The sequence below is a fragment of the Chroicocephalus ridibundus genome, chromosome Z (assembly GCF_963924245.1).
Source record: "Chroicocephalus ridibundus chromosome Z, bChrRid1.1, whole genome shotgun sequence".
Lineage (NCBI taxonomy): Eukaryota > Metazoa > Chordata > Aves > Charadriiformes > Laridae > Chroicocephalus > Chroicocephalus ridibundus.
This window is the reverse complement of record NC_086316.1, coordinates 56,248,143-56,265,518: the sequence shown is the minus strand read 5'-3', so window position 1 is coordinate 56,265,518 and position 17,376 is coordinate 56,248,143. Positions and strand designations below refer to the sequence as shown.

Below are 17,376 nucleotides of genomic sequence, written 5' to 3'. Positions count from 1 at the left end.
ATAGAGGAATAAGAAAATAAGCAATAAGCTTGCTACATAAATAAACACTTTAGCTAGAATTTGGTGTTCAGTTCCTCAAGCAAAAATCATGTGTCACTTCTGAAGGTATAGGCCAAATACTGTTTTAATTTTAGCAGTGTTTCCCATAGCAAGTAGAAGAAAAGTATGGCAACTTAATTTGAAATGGTGACTTGCCTCTAAGAAAGATTGCTGCTGGGACTTGACCAATGGCTCTGTGATGATCAGAGGATAAAATGAGAATGGTCAGTAAGAGGTAAATGACATTCAAAAAAACAAATTAGAACAGAGAGGTCATATGACAGTCAGGTGCAGTTGAAATTTTGATATCGCTCACTTCTTAAATTAGAAACACTCCCAGCTCCATCTTTTAAAGCCAAGTAACTTCATGCATTTCAGACAGCTATCCATTTATCAAGGGCACTGTGTCTGCACTGCTTCATTATTTTTTTTTCACCCCTAGTATTTTTCAAAGAGTAAATCTTACATTTTTGCAACAACGCATAACATAGGGCACCCCAGCAATACAGCAACACTGCTATTTTTGTATAAAACATTGTGGTCCCCTTAGAAGGATTGCTTACTGAAATTCTCTATATGCTTTTTAATATTCTCCTATGTTTTTCTATTTTCATATGTCTGTTGCAACATTCTGTAAAAATTTTTTATGTGAACCTGACTATCATAGAATCATAGCACAGTTTGGGTTGGAAGTGACCTTTAAAGGTCATCTAGTCCAAACCCCAGCCCGCAATATGCAGAGACACCTACAACTAGATCAGGTTCCTCAGAACACTGACCCACCTGACCTTGAATATTTCCAGGGGTGGGGCATCTACCACCTCTTTGTGCAACCTGTTCCAGTGTTTCACCACCCTCATAGTAAAAAATTTCTTCTTTATATCTAGTCTAAATCTTCACTAATTTAGTTTAAAGACATTACCCCTTGTTCTATCACAGATAGAATATCCTGTATGTCCATCGTATCACTTCTATAACTTCGTGACTGCACATTGCCACCAGAAGAGCCAAGATGGAAGGAAAGAATTAAAACATGTATGCTTGGCAGAAGCTGAGAATTCTTTAGTGATTCCTGTAGCACCTGCAGAAATGTCTCATTTAACGCAATAAGGCTGATGGCGGTTGGGAACAGTTTTAGAACCGCATTTTGTCCGTGAATCAACATCGTGTCATAGATAAGAAGGTGTAAAAGCCATAGCATTCTACTCTTCAGGAACTTTTATTGCTATTTTTTTTTTAATAGTGAATTAAATTTCAGAACCTTGAGAGAATTGTGTACAGTTGGGGTGTGGCATACTTCAGTTGTTTCTTCTCAGAAATGTGATTAGCTCCTAAAACTAATGGAGAAAGCCATGACGTGGCTGGCAGTTGTGTGGACATGGAAGGCCCTTGAGCCAGACTCTTCCCCCTGGCACTGAGTCACACTTAAGGAGAAGAGCCTGACACCAGTGCTAGGAGCTGGCTAAGTGGCATTGATCTTTGTACAGAGAAAACTCACATCTTGGTCATCAAGTGTAGCAGCATTGGCAAAGGCAGGTAAACAGCCCAGCCTTTTGCTGATTAATCTTAATGACCAATTTGTCATGCAGATGAATTGAGATGGTGGAAGAAATGGATCCCACCAGCTTCTGTTGATCTTCAGAAGCTTTGAAAACAGCTAAGAAGTACTGCAGGAGATGCACTTGATGATGACTTTGAAATTTGTAGAGCAGCAAAAAAAAATGCCAAGGTGTCTAGGTATGGTTGTTGCTGCACCATGTCAATCACAGCACCAAATTGTAGATGTAGTCTCTCATATGTATTGAAAAAGAACACCTGGAAGCATAAACCCTTGTGCTCAGTTGGTACACCTCTGTAGAATGATATGACAACTCCAAGGATGTAGCTGTAACCCCATAGGGAACCGGTAGGATGATAATCACTGGAAGTCAGAGGAGCCCTGTGATTGTTTCCAGTTCCTAATGCAACCCTTTTCAATCCCAGATATCACAGGACCCGCAGATTAATGAAGCACAGTGAACAACTCTAGAATTACAGTGTTATACCTCGTGCTAAAGCCATTGGACACCTGCCTTCGTACAGGCCTCCTAAGTGAACTCTGATACAAACCACACTACACAGTGCTATATCATCTTGTACAGAGAGCTTTTTCTTTACTTGACTTTTGATCATGTTAGGCACTGATTTGCTTGTTTCAGTTTAAAATATTTATTCCAACTGTACACTTCTCAGAGGGAAGAAAAAATCTATTATTCATGGATCACACTGTTTAAGTTTTTGACCTGTTTTGGTACCTGTGGTACAGAGCAAGTGTTCTACCCCGGACAGTAGGTCTCTCAAGTGCTGGTAATTTTTCTGTGTTGATAACAACTTTAATAAGTGACTTGGTTGTCCATTCCGTGCTGTATAAAAATGTAGTTCTATAATGGATTTTATGATGAAGTTCCCAAATGTTGATACCAGCATGAAATTTCTATTTTATGTGGGGAATTTAGGTCATTCCAAAATAGGAGGAGGAGCTAATGGGATAATAACCTTTCAACACCTTTGGAAGTTTTAGTAATGCACTGTGAATCCTTCTCCCGCACTCCATTAAATGAAATGAAAAGATTAGTATTAACGAGTACTTGCTTTGTTTGCCTGACTTTGTAGGTTGCTCCTTAGGAGCTGCCATCAGCTCTGAAGTCTGTGTTAATGGCCAGCTTCAGAGAACAACAAAAAAGCTTTATAATTTCCAGAGGCAGAATAATTTCACATTGCAGAGGTTTGTCTAATCTAGTAACTTGATATTGCTATAAACTGAAAAAACTGCGCTCTTTATCTTGCACATTGTGTTAACTGCTGTGATCTTGGATATTTCCACGACCTCTGTACAGGTTCAATATCTCTGCCTCCTGCTTAGCTCTTGGCCTCAGCAACACTCAAAAGACAGCACAGTCTGTGATGTGGTTACACAGGCGATGGAAGATATTTCCTTACAACTAGTTTGGAATTGCTACATGGCAATGTGGCTAGTTGGTAGCACTTTCCACTACTCCTGTGTCAGGAGAGGAAGAGAATAGGAATTCCCTATTTTCTGAATAAGTGCCTCAGAGATAGGGAATGTGAAGCCATGTTGCTCTAGGTTATATTACAAAATCTACAGTACTTTATCTGATGCAGAGATATATAATTACACTGTTCCACAGCAGTTTCACTGGCCCACTAGTGCAGGATTTGAAAGATCTCAGCTGGATTTTTACTCAACAAAAACCTGTGAGTATTTCAGATTTCAGGGGGCATTTGGGAGCGTCAGATCAGGCTGGTTGATGACTATGAATTTGCCTGGATGTTTTACCGGACTCCAATAGCTGCAGAGTGTTTCTTGATCAGCTACTTGGTTTCTTTTACCTGAAACATTATACATCATTGTTTGTATTCCCAAAGATCTGAATAACTGTTTTTGAAAACTTAAAGGGGGTACAGAAATCATTGAGAATCTTACTGTATTTACTAGGAAACAATAAGAAAGATGTAGACCAATCTGGAAGCAGTGAAGAGAGGTTGACTCTGTATTCAATGGGAGCGGGGTTGTCCTGAGTGGCAGAAGAGAGGACAAAGACAGAAAACCTGAGGACTGGTTTGTGTTCAGAATGTTCCAAAACAACCTTTTTAAGCAGCAAGTCAAAGACAGACAAGTGTTTATCACAAAAAGTTTAGAAAATCAAATTCCTGGATTCGCATCAAGCTTCAACAGTGTCAGTACCATTGAAACATATATTTCAGTGATTTTTCATTACTTGATCGTAGCTTTTCTGGCACGTTCAAAATTTTAGCTTTGTTTAGGAACATTCTCTGTTCCCCTGTGACACCAATTTTACTTTGTTTAGGAACATTCTCTGTTTCCCTGTGACACCAAAATGGTGAAAAAAAAAAAATCACTCTTATCAGACAGAAAAGAGATAAGTAAATATTGGTCTTTAATGAAGTTGCAACCTTGTGTTATACTAAAGTTTCATTTTTTTTTAGTCTGTGAGAAACTGAAGGAATGATTCATGCTTCCCATCTGTGGTAAAAATTTGAACAGGAACTTCAAAAGTTGCAGATGACTAACGGTGCTATCATCCAGTCTTAAAAGGACTCTTGGTTTGATGCACTTAACCGGGTAGACAGAGGTTCTAAAGTAAGAATTGTAGAAGCTATGTGTCTTTCTCTAACTTTGGCAACACAACATATTCCACATGTAAATAACAGCAGTTGAACACAACACAGGATTAAACTGGTCAGTTGTTATCTTTCCATTTTGCCACTTCTGATTTTTTGCAAGTTTCACAATATTGTCCTCCTGTCTGGTTATTTTTTAAAGAGGAAAGTCCTGGGAATCCTCTAGTCGTATAGCAAAAATAAGGCTCCTGCAAATACTAACCAAAAGATTCAAGTTAAAAAAAAAGACCATATACAGAATAAAAAAGTTATTGCAATGTGAGGAATAGCTGGATTAGAGTTTTCCTTTTTTCCGCAGTATTTAAAATGGGATGTCTACATATCTTACCCAAAAGTATGTGCCTCTTCTGTTGAGGGTCCTGTAGTATCTTCATCCCTGTTGTGCTTTGATACTTTCTAGTAGTCTGTCAAACAAAATTAACATCAGTCTTAATATTTATCCTTCCATCCTTTCCTCAAAAAAAAAAAAAGGTTCATATACAGTACAGCATTTAACTTTGGTAGGGTTTTGAGGTCCTGGGACAAGAAAGAGAAGATGTGAGGTAGTTTATTTCACTGATTGTTTCCTTTTTTATTCTTTTACAAGTGTATGTGTTACAAATTAGAGAAAATTGTGCAAAAGGAGAAAAACAGAACAAAGAGCTTTGACTTTGGGACTGTAACACTGAAAACATGGAAGCTGAATTGCGGAATACTAGGCAATTTATTATGAAATTTGGCTTCAAATGGTAAAACCTTAACTCTGTTCTGCAGAGAGATAGATAGATTAACAGATATTAATACCAGTTGGTGTCTTTTGTGATCATCTCCCTTAAGTCTTGTGCATCACAGCCACAGAATGGTACTCTGTGCTTCAGTGGTTGTAGCTGAATTAGAATATCTTTTGTAGGAAAATTTAAGCAGCTAATCTGAAATACTTCCCTTTTTAAATACCCAGGGATGGAAGAGAATCCATGATGCCTGTTTAAATTCTGTACAGTAGACTACGTTTACAGTTTATCTGCTCAAACCCATTTAAACATTTTAAAACTTGGGGATAGGCTGTGGGAGGGAAAGAGCACATACAATAGCTGTAGAAGTTTCACAATAGATACCCAAGTTTAATTACATTTGGTTTGTGATCTTACCTTCATTTACAACACTACAGGCTTACGAGTAGCGTGTGTGCCATCTTAGTTTGGGAAATAAGTTTTCTTAGGAACTCAGATCAGCCTTATTTGTATGCTTTGCTTAATACATCTTCCATTAACTCTTTCAGTTACGTCCAAAGAAATTATAAAGCCACGATGTTATTCCAAAGGAAATTTAATTTTCAGTTGCCTTGAAAAGGTGGCCAGTAGCTATCAATTACAATACATTATCAATTCCTCACTAATGACATTGGGATATATCTGGAGGGAAATCTGTTTTGTATATAGTGTTTTCCTATTTTTAACTAGCTAACATGAAAACAGGCAGCTTAGCAGCACAAAGCACCTGGTGCAAACCTGTGTCTGTGGCATTTGTGGTGAACGCTACTTCATTCTCTAAATGGAAGCATAATCCTGAATGCAGTTTTGTTTCAGAGTACAGCAGTTTTCAAAAAAAAAAAAAAAACACAAAACCCCACACCTGTCATCCCCAGAGCATACTTGTACTTAGTCATGTCTGCCTGACTGATTTTTGTGTACTGGTAGCTACTAGCAAAGCAGCACCGACATGGCAGTGGAAGCCCAAGCTGGATTCTAGCACAGCTCACTCACTAACAAGATCATTACACAGTTTAAAAACGCAGGGGCAAAGTTTGCTCTTAATTATACCTTTGTAACTCCAGAGAACAGAACAGTTTGCAAAGGGATTTCATTTGGAGCCAGCAGAATGGCTGTCATGGGAACTTCATGTCATACTAATTGTAGAATCTTTGTAACCGAGTACACCAGGGAAATAATCTTGCGTGATTATTAGGCTCTTGGCTGAGTCAGCAAGGCTCTCAGGCAAAAAAATCTTAAGCCAAGCTTTGAAACACTCCATCCCATGAAAAGATTATTATCTTATCTCCTCTGTGTATCTAACCACTATTGACAGTTGATACAACAGGTTTGAGAACAAAATTCCATGATTTCTGATTTTTATGAACTTTTCATTAAAAGATATGGACCTTCGGCAATACCAGTTTGCTCCCTTTTAAAAATATGATGTAAAGTCTTCCAAGTTAATACATCAGGTGCGAAAGTTTCAACATTGACAGCCTTTGAAACCAGCTCTTCTATTGTCCACAGCACCCATTATTTATTACTATCCATTCTCTAGAATTCTTACTGCCATAATTTCCACAGCTGAGCCCACAACAATGCAGAATTCCTCCTTTCTACCTGTTTTTTCACAGTTCCCAAGGTGAGAAATAAAAATTATGGCCTAGGTTCTGTGTCCATTCTGTTGTTTGTGCCTAGAACAATATCCTTAGTACTGACAGCCTCCTGTAATAGCTGTGGTGTTGCTTTTTTCTGTGCACTGGTCTGTATTTCCTTGCCATATGAATAGTTCTTCTATTATCACAATTTGCTGTACAAGTGACATAGTCTTTACATCATAATTTCTGCGTGTATGTGTAGTTCTTCTGTAGTGAGTCTGATGATAGGCTGTCCCATGGAAGACCCCAAAATAATGAAATAGATGATGAAATAAAATAACCTTCATTCTCCCCTCCCAGTACTGTTTGCATTTTGAATAACAATTAACAGAACAAGTAAGGCATTATATGAATGCTCTAGGCACAAGTTGTTACTGCTGTTAATATACCTTCGGAAAGAGACATCAACACATGGTTAAAGTATGCTTGCTAAGATCTGTTTTGAGCTCAAAGATCAATAAGTTACATTTGTTTCAGAAAGATCTTTTGATTTTTCTTCCTTAGTTTTTGGAACTTCATTTTTTCTACAAAATCATGCTTCTCTGAGGTTAAATATCATCGTGGTATTTTTGCTTTCCTATACAAGGGAATCTGTCCAGTCTTTGATAATCTGACTGAATAAACATAAAAATATAAATGGATCAGAAATGTACGATAAGGAGATAGCAGTGAATTATTAACTAGCAGGGTTATAGACAGTCAAGTTTTACAGTCACCATGCTCATTTTACCCTGGTTACTGAATTGTATGTGTACGGATATAACAGTAAATCTTTTAAACAATTAAAAAATACTTCATGAGCAGTTTGATATAATATTGTTGCCAGGAGTTAAGTTGACCTCAGTATAACACCTGCCTCAGCACTTTCCCCACCTCCATTAACAAAAACTGCCCTCAGTTCTTGGCAGTGACAGATACAGGCAGAGGAGTGGGAAAAGCCCGGACTTCAAAAAAGCTTTAGTCAAAAAAAAAAACCAACATAAACCTGTTAATGAAGGCAATGAGCCTTCGCCAATGAGCCTTACTTGTCTGTCTGTGCTTTTGAGCACAGACAACCCCGAGCAGCTCCTTTCCCATGGCTTTTCATTTTAAAGCCAAAATGTTACAGATATGAAGAAAGTGAAGCTATTATTTAAACGAATATGGAAATAAATTGTAACATACCTTCATAAGCCAAAGAAGTCTAATTCATTGCTGGCATCAGGGAATCAGAAGAGCTCAATCCTCTTTTTCCTAGAAAAATCCAGGGAAAATGGATTTGTGCAAAGAAGCAAAAGCAAATATGTTGGTCTGCTACAGATATTCTTTAGAAGTGCAACTGTAAATTAGGTATTCAGAAATATCTTGAAAAAGGAAAAACTTGCTGCATAGAAATAAGAGACAATAAATAATTGTCTCTACAAAAATAACAAGTTTCTTGTAAGACTGTTTTTTAGCATTTTGTTTTTGTGGTTCTTTTTACAGGTGTTGCTGCCTTGGATTCCAGCGTTTCTGGGAAGATTGGTTTGCGAGCGGTCTTATATTATTTCTGCACTACAGTCATTGCTGTAATACTAGGTACTCTGTGATACTGTAACTTTTTAAATCTTCAGCATCACCTAATTACAAGTACACAGCACTGTGACATTACTAATTTCCCAAGACAGGATGGGAAGGAAGAGTCATACAAAACATCTTGACATACTTGTAGCCAGACACAGGGAGAAGTTAGTCCCACTGTTCACAGTTGGGCTGTACTCATATCCAATATGAAGCCACAGGCAATTTCACCATACATTTCAGCTCAGGGAAGACTAGGAGCTGTCTGCTTAGGTAAAAGTGACCAGCAGTGGGAAAGCTGAATGAACACCAAAGGCCAGCCTTAACTACAAGGTGAATTTCCTCAATAGCAAAATGATCGATTGTCGCTCATTCTCAGATGCGAGAATGTATAATGTGTCTCACCTGAAAGAATGACAAAAAATATTGCTTTCATTGTTGTCTCATTTCCTTCCTAAAAAGTTTGTGTCCCCTCTGTCACTGCCAGGCTCTACTCCTGCCTCTCTGAGGTCCACATCTCCTCTTTCAGGAAGTTCATTCTCTACAGCCTTCCATATTTGCATAAACAAACATCTTCAGCCTGCCTTCTTAAATAAGAAATAAAATTAAACCCTCCTCTGTCAGATGTCATGTAGTTTGTGTCTTATCTTTGTATTCTGTTGAGCCTGAGTGAATACTGTGCCTAGATATCACCCACTAAAAAGAAACATGTATTTATTTGAAGGACAAAATGTACATCGGATGTTGCCTACTCGTAAAGCAAAGCAGTATTTAACAATAGAAGAAGAACCACGTAGAATCACAGAATGGTTCGGGTTGGAAGAGACCTTAAAGATAGTCTAGTTCCAACCCCCCTGCCATGGGCAGGGACACCAACCACTAGACCAGGCTGCTCAAAGCCCCATCCAGCCTGGCCTTGAACACTTCCAGGGATGGGGCATCCACAGCTTCCCTGGGCAACCTGTACCACTGCCTCACTACCCTTACAGTAAAGAATTTCTTCCTAATATCTAATCTAAATCTACCCCCTTTCAGTTTAAAACCGTTACCCCTCGTCCTGTCACTGCACTCCCTGACAAAGAGTCCCTCCACATCCTTCCTGTAGGCTCCCTTTAGGTACTGGAAGGCTGCTATAAGGTCTCCCCGGACCCTTCTCTGCTCCAGGCTGAACAACTCCAACTCTCTCAGCCTGTCTTTATAGGAGAGGACATACAGACTTATAAAGCCAGATTAATTTCTAGAGGTTGTACCATTGAGAATAATGTATCATTGCCGTTACACCATTTAGGAAAATTTGTCATGTATTTCAGTATTCACAAGTTCAGAGATAGTATTTCTTGCCCATAATTGTTTCTGAAGCCCTTCTCTTATGTAACTTTATTGCTAACTAGCTTTACTAAAACATCCTGTTCTTTGGGGTCACAGGACAATGCACGTGTATTCATATCTGAAAGCTAGTAACAAGAAGAGCTGTATAAGGGAAAAGGTAGATAGAAATTCAAAATATCACCATGCAAAAGTTGCAGAACACTTGAGCTGAAGCCCAGCCGCAGTAATTTACCCTCTTGGTGAGAAGTAGTGATTTAGTACCGTACATGTGGTAACAAAGCTACAGTGCCCGAGTCCAGTAGCGAGGCTGCAAGTAGCTCCTGTGCTGGGGGAACCCGCACATTTAAGGACACCACCTGTGGATTTCCCTTTTCTGAACAGCCCTGCATGAGCACCCAGGGAAAGCATTTGGTGAGTTTAGCCGATTAAGAATTTACCTACACGGGATACACCGAGGCAGGATGCACCAATGCCTCTGCTTGCACTGTGAGCTTTTCTTCTGGTTCTCCCTCTGCAGGGATTGTCTTAGTTGTGACCATCAAACCCGGAGTGACTCAAAAAGCAAATGAGATCAACAGAGTGGGCAATACCCCAGAAGTCAGTACTGTTGATGCCATGCTGGATCTCATCAGGTGAGGCTTTCTTTTTTAGTTTCCATACCCTTGTTGCAGAAGACCAAACAAATACAAATAAAGTTGTAATGAGTAATACAGTAAAAATGCTGTATAATGTTGTTTGGATGAGTAAGGAGAGAATAACAGGTTAGACATTTTAGAGTGTATTCAAAGAGGTTTGTTAAAAAAATATCTCTTTACAGCATAAACTTTGGTTAATAAACCAATGACAACAAAAAATCCCTTCTTCACAGAAGAAAATATCCAGAAAGGATTGAATGGTTGGCAGATTACTGATTGTCAGCTTCTGTGTCATCCAGCATAGACAACCACCTGAAATTGCAATGTTGTGCTTCCTCTCCTTGAGGCAGGATGCTTTCTTAGATTTGAACGGTCAACAAGTTTGCTCCATCACCAGTATCTAAGGCAACCTTGTAATGAGTCCTTCCCCATCAGCATCCTGGAAAATGATAGATACTTAAACTGATTGGAAGAAGGAAACCCCTAGAAAAGTCTGCAGAAGACTTGAGCAGGTTTTCAGAGCTAACATGTTTAAGGAATTAGAAAAAAATCACAAAAGAGGGCTGCATTTCCAATAGTGGCTAAGTAGTTCTCCCAAAAATGTTTCTGTGGATTATTTTTTCTCTCTAGCTGCAATTAATCTCTGTTCTGTGTCACTATTCCTGCCCACTATTTTCTTATTGTAGAATTTATACTTAATCTATCGTGTAAGAATCAACTGCCACATATCTAAAATTGGCTTTCTCAGCATTTTTCATTTCAGGAAACGTGACTGGCATTTGCTGATGCAACTCCAGATTTACTTTTGTAAAATATACACATGCATATGTACATACATGTGTACATCTGCCTTGCAAAAGTCACTGTCCTATTTAATAACAAATGTCTGCTGTCATCTCTGCCCCAGCATGGGTCAAGGTAGACCTCTTCGAGAATAACTCAATTTCTCTGAGGCTTGTATGTGAGACAGTTAACAGTCCTCAACCCCACAGCCCTGTGTGCAACAGTCCACAGCTCTTCCCAGCCTCTGTGTGACCAGAATGGCAGCTCCTTGGGTGGCTCGTCTCATTCCTCATGATCACTTGCCCAGGAATCAATGAGGGGAACTGTGCAATCAGCTGCATTATAAAGCCTAATGCAGTCTGTTACCAGTAACTTCCACATGAACATTTCCACATGAACATTTCCACATGTAATCACAGGGCTAATATAGTTCCATGTAGAAAAAAGCCTTCCTGTAGTAAGAAGTGGTGTGAATTGTAATTCAGAGTAGTTTGGGTTTTTGCTACAGTTTATAGCTCAACTTCTTGTAAACAAATGTAAGAATGTAAATTAGAAGTTTGAGATCTGAAATTATCTTTTAAAGGAATTATAATTACTTTTCCTACGTACTCGTATTCATCAGATTTAAGATTCAAATCCAGACAGTCTGGTGAAGATTAAGGAAATTCCTAGGCTTGTACAAACTACTCTTCTTTTTGAAGAAATTTTGCTTTAAAAACTTAAAAAATAAAGGCAAGAGTTTGTGAAAGATCTTAAAGGGAGTTAAAGACTTCTACTTCAATATATAAGTGCCCTTTTCTCCACTGGCTTGGGTATTCAATAAATACCTAGTTAATGCTTTTTCCTGCAATTGTTTGAAATCTGGTGGTTGGAAGGGAGTCACACAACTGGACTGCACTGCTTCTGATCTAATTTCCCATTTTTCCATGTGTGAAAATGGTTCTTGACCCTGGAACAACACATAGGAATCTTCCATCAGCCATGACTAATGTCTGAATTGAAAACTACAGTAGGGTACACCAAATATCTGATTCTTCAAGCACAGTGTTTGTAAGACGGTTTGTGTTTTTTTCTGCCTATATTTGACAAATCCTGTAAAAATGGTGTATCCTGTATTCCTTATGCAAATGATGGAGGTGATGCAGCAGTGGAAAAAAACATTGGGTTTAGTAGCTTACCAACAGACGTGTCAAATAGTGAAAAATAAGCGCAAAAATTCAACAGTCAACTGATCACTGGGAGTCGTGAACCCTTAATTTCTTTGGACTGATGGTGCTAAATACACTGCTTTCTGGATAAAGGAACACAAGCAGCATATTTTATCATTTTGTTTTTATAAACAACTTGTTCTTAGTATACTATAATGTTAAAATGCCTCTACTTTTTGAACAGGAATATGTTCCCAGAAAACCTTGTCCAGGCCTGTTTTCAGCAGGTAAGTTTGAACATTCCTTGTTGCTACTGTAGTTTTCATTGATAACTACAAATTATTCTTCTTTTATGTCCCCAAAAACTATGTCACGTAATATTTATTTCTGACAAGTCCAAGAGTATCTTAATCTCCCATAAAAAGAATTTTTTTAAGGCGTCTTGGTTTCATTTCGATTATGATAAACACCCTGTTATCAGGTATTAAGTCCTTGATCATCCCTTGCAAAAAGACAAAGTTTAGGAGCTGGGTGCAGAAACCAAGCAGTGTATAAGACAAGATTTTTCCTTCTGGGACAGACAGTTAGAAGAACCATGTCAGGAAAATCTATTTCCTCATTCTTAAAAACCCTCAGTGTCTGATGAAATCTGTGTAATTTAGCCCTCACCTCAAGGTATCTCACATCTAATGTCCATTGCCGGACCCATTTCCATCTTAAGGAAAAGGCAGCCAGTAGAGTCTGTTTGAGATATCTTTCAGAAAAAGAGAGACTTGCAAGATGAGGTAGGAAACTGTTGTCTGTATATCAGATTTACTTCAGATTCAGTTTAATCTGTAAATACATCAACTATTTTTTGTGATGCTCTCTGCTTCCCTTTTTTGTCTTCCCCAGCAGCTGCCTACCAGTTTATCCGAGGTTTGTAAGTGAGGTAGTTAACCTTTCCCAGGAAATGATGTTAAGCGTCCTGCTGTGCACAGCACTGAATATATTTCCAGTTTATAAAACTTCTTCATGTAGTTTTTCTCTTATGTTAATTACAATCACCTGACACTAAGGGGACAGACAGGTTCTTTTAGGGATCCTTGGCAGAATGATGACAGCATTAAATAGGTAGTTACAATTAAGGCTTTATTTTCTAACAGGATATTGTGATTAGTATAGCACAGAATTTATAAGCAGAATCAGTGTAGTACAATTTTATAATAGCACTGCTTAGCTTACAGTTTCTAATCACCTGGACCCTCTGCAGGTTGGGTCAAATCTTAACAAAAGAATCATAATCTAGACTCAAAAACCATATAAAGGAATACAAGTCACTCAATCCCTGGAGGAAGCAGACAACAGTTGAGGCATCCCTATCCGCCGGTCTCACTGTCCAGTGGCAGTTCTGGTCCAGTTCCCCCTTAGCACTTGTAACTGCTTTATTTTTTGGACACTCTGGGTCTGTTATGCTTCCCCGTTCTTTGTCAGGGTCATCAACAACACCAAGTTGGCTGGGTGCCTGGGACCTTCAAAGCTGGTAAGGAGCGGAGTAGTCAGCCCGGCACCCAGCAATCTTGAGGCTGTTAGGGAGAGGAAGAAAAAAATCTGTTTGGTTTCTCTGCTTGGTGCACAGGACCTTCAGGGCCTGATAATGGTGGGAAAGGTGAACAGCTCAGCCAAAAAGAATGATTATTTGCCTTATATAATGTCATTAGTTATGATAACCACACTACCAGGGGTCTGATTGTATCAGGTGGATCTGCTCTACAGACCTCTCCTGGGGTGGCTGTCAGCAATTCTCTCCAGATTGCTTGTCCCAGCAAAAGGTCCCCTTGCCATTGTCAGGAGCTGTATCTCATCGCCCACGAGACTGCAGCAGATCCACAGGGTACCCAAGAGCCTGGGAAGCGGAATTCATAGCATATTACTTGTGAATCACTTGTTTGATCTACAGCACCTGAAATACAGAACCATGATGGTTTACATGAATTGGGAAATAAGGTGTTTGTCTATGTTTTCTGCCTTCAAGACTGATTGGTTCATTTTTACCTTATTTTTACTGGGCAAAGGCTATGCCTTTGTCCATTCTTCAGTTTCCTTGTGTTTCTAAATAAGCTGTCCTATTTTTTAAAAAAAAAAATTCCAGTATAAAACCAAACGTGAAAAAGTTGAAGCTACAACTGGCTTGGATAAAAATAGCTCCACATTTACACAAGAACCTGTTACAGCTGCGACGACAGCAGAGGCTTCAGAGGTGAGACCTTTATTGTTGTATTGCTTCATAATATATGAAGTGGGGAGAAAGAACATAGAATAATTTAGTTCAGTTGATGTGGTTAGTGATTGAGAAAAGGAAGGGAATGGTACATAGATAGATTTTTAGCAAGGGCACAAAACTTAGTAAGTAAATGCTAGAAGGGATTATGAGGATCTTCAAGCAGGTTTAAGAAGACCAGAGGACTCCACTGGTAATTAAGCAGTCCAAAGATAATAGGTGATGTGAGAAAATAATCCATTAATATACTCCATTAAATGCATATGCTAATGAATCATCAGTTTGCTGAGAAATTAAAGAAAGCAATCACTTTGGAAAGGCTAGATGTATATCAGCAGGAGATGTTTGAGCAGCAATAAGATAACTGTAAGCACTGCATAAAGTAAGTAATGGAAAATCATAATAAAATCTTCTTAATGGAAAACAAAACAATGGAAGTCATTTATCAATTAATAGTTTGTTACTCTACAAAAAAGAATGCAAAGACACAAAAGTGAGAAGTTTAACAAGCCTCTGATTAGAGGTGTGGAAAGCTTATGAGTTTATAAAGCCCAGAATTACACTGGAGGAGACGGAGAAATGAATTCAAAATAATATGAAAACAGAATTATTAACAGTACCAAATCAGTACACATTTTATTATACTCCTTCCAAATTTCATCTCACAGTAATGAGAGCATGGGAACAGGAGCTATATGAAAAGACATTAATTAAATCCTGAAGCACAATGTAGTGAAGAATTGCACCCTTTCCTTCATATGTTCATACTGCACAAACACAGAGGAATGTGCGAATATCTACCTATTTAGTAGGATTTATATGTGATGTGCATCTAATTCTGCTATAAATTATGCAATTTCACTGATTTCAGATGAACAATGGATTTTAAACTTGGGGCAAAATTGGGCACCATTGTCTCAGTTCTTATGCAATGGACTATTTATCTTAAATGCAGACACAAACCCTCAAGTTGCTGAGAAATAACCACAAAGATTCTACATCAGCTGTGTTTTGTTCTTCACAGCAGGGAGTAAGTCTTGAGTATATTGAAGGCATGACTGCAGATTCCTAGAACTTGCCATACTTTGTGTCAGAATCTATAAGGGGTGTTTTATACCCTGGTGGGGTTTGGTCAGGTCCTTGCACAGCTTTAAAATACAAAGCTTTCAAAGACAATTTAGTTCTACCTTAGTTCCTGAACTTACCCACTTGGCACTGCCAGAAAGTGAATAGAGTGACTGGGGAAGAGGTCTCTGTCTTTTCAAAGAAAGAAGTAAGTATGCTTTCACTTTAGAACTCTTCGAAGTAAATTTTATGTTTTCAGATAGTAACTTTTTTCTCTTGAATCTACTCTATAGAACAAAACCCAAGAATACAAAATCGTGGGCATGTATTCCAACGGCATCAATGTGCTGGGGTTGATCGTCTTTTGTCTTGTTTTTGGAATTGTTATTGGGAAAATGGGAGAGAAAGGACAAGTGCTGGTGGATTTTTTCAATGCACTGAATGAAGCTACGATGAGAATAGTTCAGATAATTATGTGGTAAGTCCAAGGACAAACTGGCGTTTTCTAACAACTGCTTTAAGAGTGTTTTGCCATTGAAGAGGTAGGAGCAGACTCATACTTCATGTTTGCTTTTGTATAGGACTTTACAGCAAACAACTTTATAAGAAAGGCTGGTAAAAAGTTTCCTTTCTGCAGAATTTGATCCTTTTGAGGACATTGGAGACAGGTCGTCTGCTTACTATATACTAAAGAAACAGTCCTATTGGAACAGAAGGAACTTGAACTTGTCTTTATGATAGCCTGCTCTCTGGTACCAAAAGGAATGCAGTAGAGCTGGTGCTAGCATAAGTCCTGATTTTTGCCTTGGATTTTCTGTAGGCAGTAGCCTGTGCAGCTATTCATGTCTGTAAGACGTGGCTTCTCTCAGTTTACTAGCGGTTGGAGCCCCCTCCATCAAGCAACACACCGATGACTATACTACCCCAACACACTGAAATCACTCTTACCCTGTGTGGTGGCCCACATATAGCCCCGTTGCTGCAGGGCAGCTGGTGTATGCACAGGGGACCTTTCCCATCTGTGTATGATTGCAGAATGCACAGGTACTGGTCTCAACCCTGCGAACTTCCACTTCTAAGTAAGCTTATGGCTATGCATAAACAGTTGCTGCAGTAGGGCAAATTCCACACCCCTTCCCAGCTTCTATGTGTTCTGTGACAGCAGGTCATACAGTACTTGTTAGACTATGCATAGGGTTACATTCATTCTGATTTTCTAATCTTTTTTTCATCACCTTTAATGTAGTCTTGCTGCAAATGAATGAAGTTGATTGTATAACAGAATATTAAATGAAATCTTCAGTTGTGTAATACAATACGAAAAAAGTTCTATCTGTTGTAAAAAGTTGTACTGTGCAAGAAATTATTCAGTTGTGAGCACACGATATTTCTGAGAATACATTTTAATTGCTTTATTTTTGCTTTCTAGGTATATGCCAGTTGGTATTGTGTTTTTAGTTGCTGGGAAGATAGTAGAAGTTGAGGACTGGGAAATCTTTCGTAAACTGGGTCTCTATATGGCTACAGTACTAAGTGGGTATGTGATTTCTTAAAGATGAAATTGTGTGCAATTTTTAGAGCTCAGTTGGTTACAACTCAGTTATCCAAAACACCCAGCCTCTTCTAGATCAGAGACAAAAGTTCTTGTCAGTGAAAATTATGTGAGGATGTTTTGAATGCATGTTTTGCTGAATGCATGTTTTGTTTTAAAAAGTCACTGCCTCGCATTCTGAAAAAAAAAGCAAAGGCACTTCTTGTATTCATTGTTTCATCTTCTCAGCTTGGTGCCGAAACAGATAGTATCACTGTTTTTTTCAGAGTAGTAGTGTGTCTGTTCAGTACTAGAAGAAGTTGGAAAAGAGTGAGGTTGTGAATTATGGCTTATTGGGGGTTGACAGCCTATTGAAAATACACAAATATCTGGATTAAGTTGGGAACTTTAATGGGACCCGTGGGCCCAAGGGGTGCCAGCACAGGCACAGCTCC

General features: G+C 38.7%; 1 protein-coding gene across 1 annotated transcript in view; it reads left to right on the top strand.

Moving 5' to 3' along the window:
- SLC1A1 (solute carrier family 1 member 1) overlaps window positions 1–17,376 on the top strand; it is a 55,806-nt gene that overhangs the window by 27,371 nt on the left and 11,059 nt on the right. Inside the window, exons 3-8 of the mRNA XM_063320156.1 lie at window positions 8,096–8,188; window positions 10,017–10,131; window positions 12,310–12,352; window positions 14,197–14,304; window positions 15,684–15,868; window positions 16,820–16,927. Of these exons, the coding sequence (XP_063176226.1) occupies window positions 8,096–8,188; window positions 10,017–10,131; window positions 12,310–12,352; window positions 14,197–14,304; window positions 15,684–15,868; window positions 16,820–16,927 (652 nt within the window). The remainder of the gene's footprint in view (window positions 1–8,095; window positions 8,189–10,016; window positions 10,132–12,309; window positions 12,353–14,196; window positions 14,305–15,683; window positions 15,869–16,819; window positions 16,928–17,376) is intronic.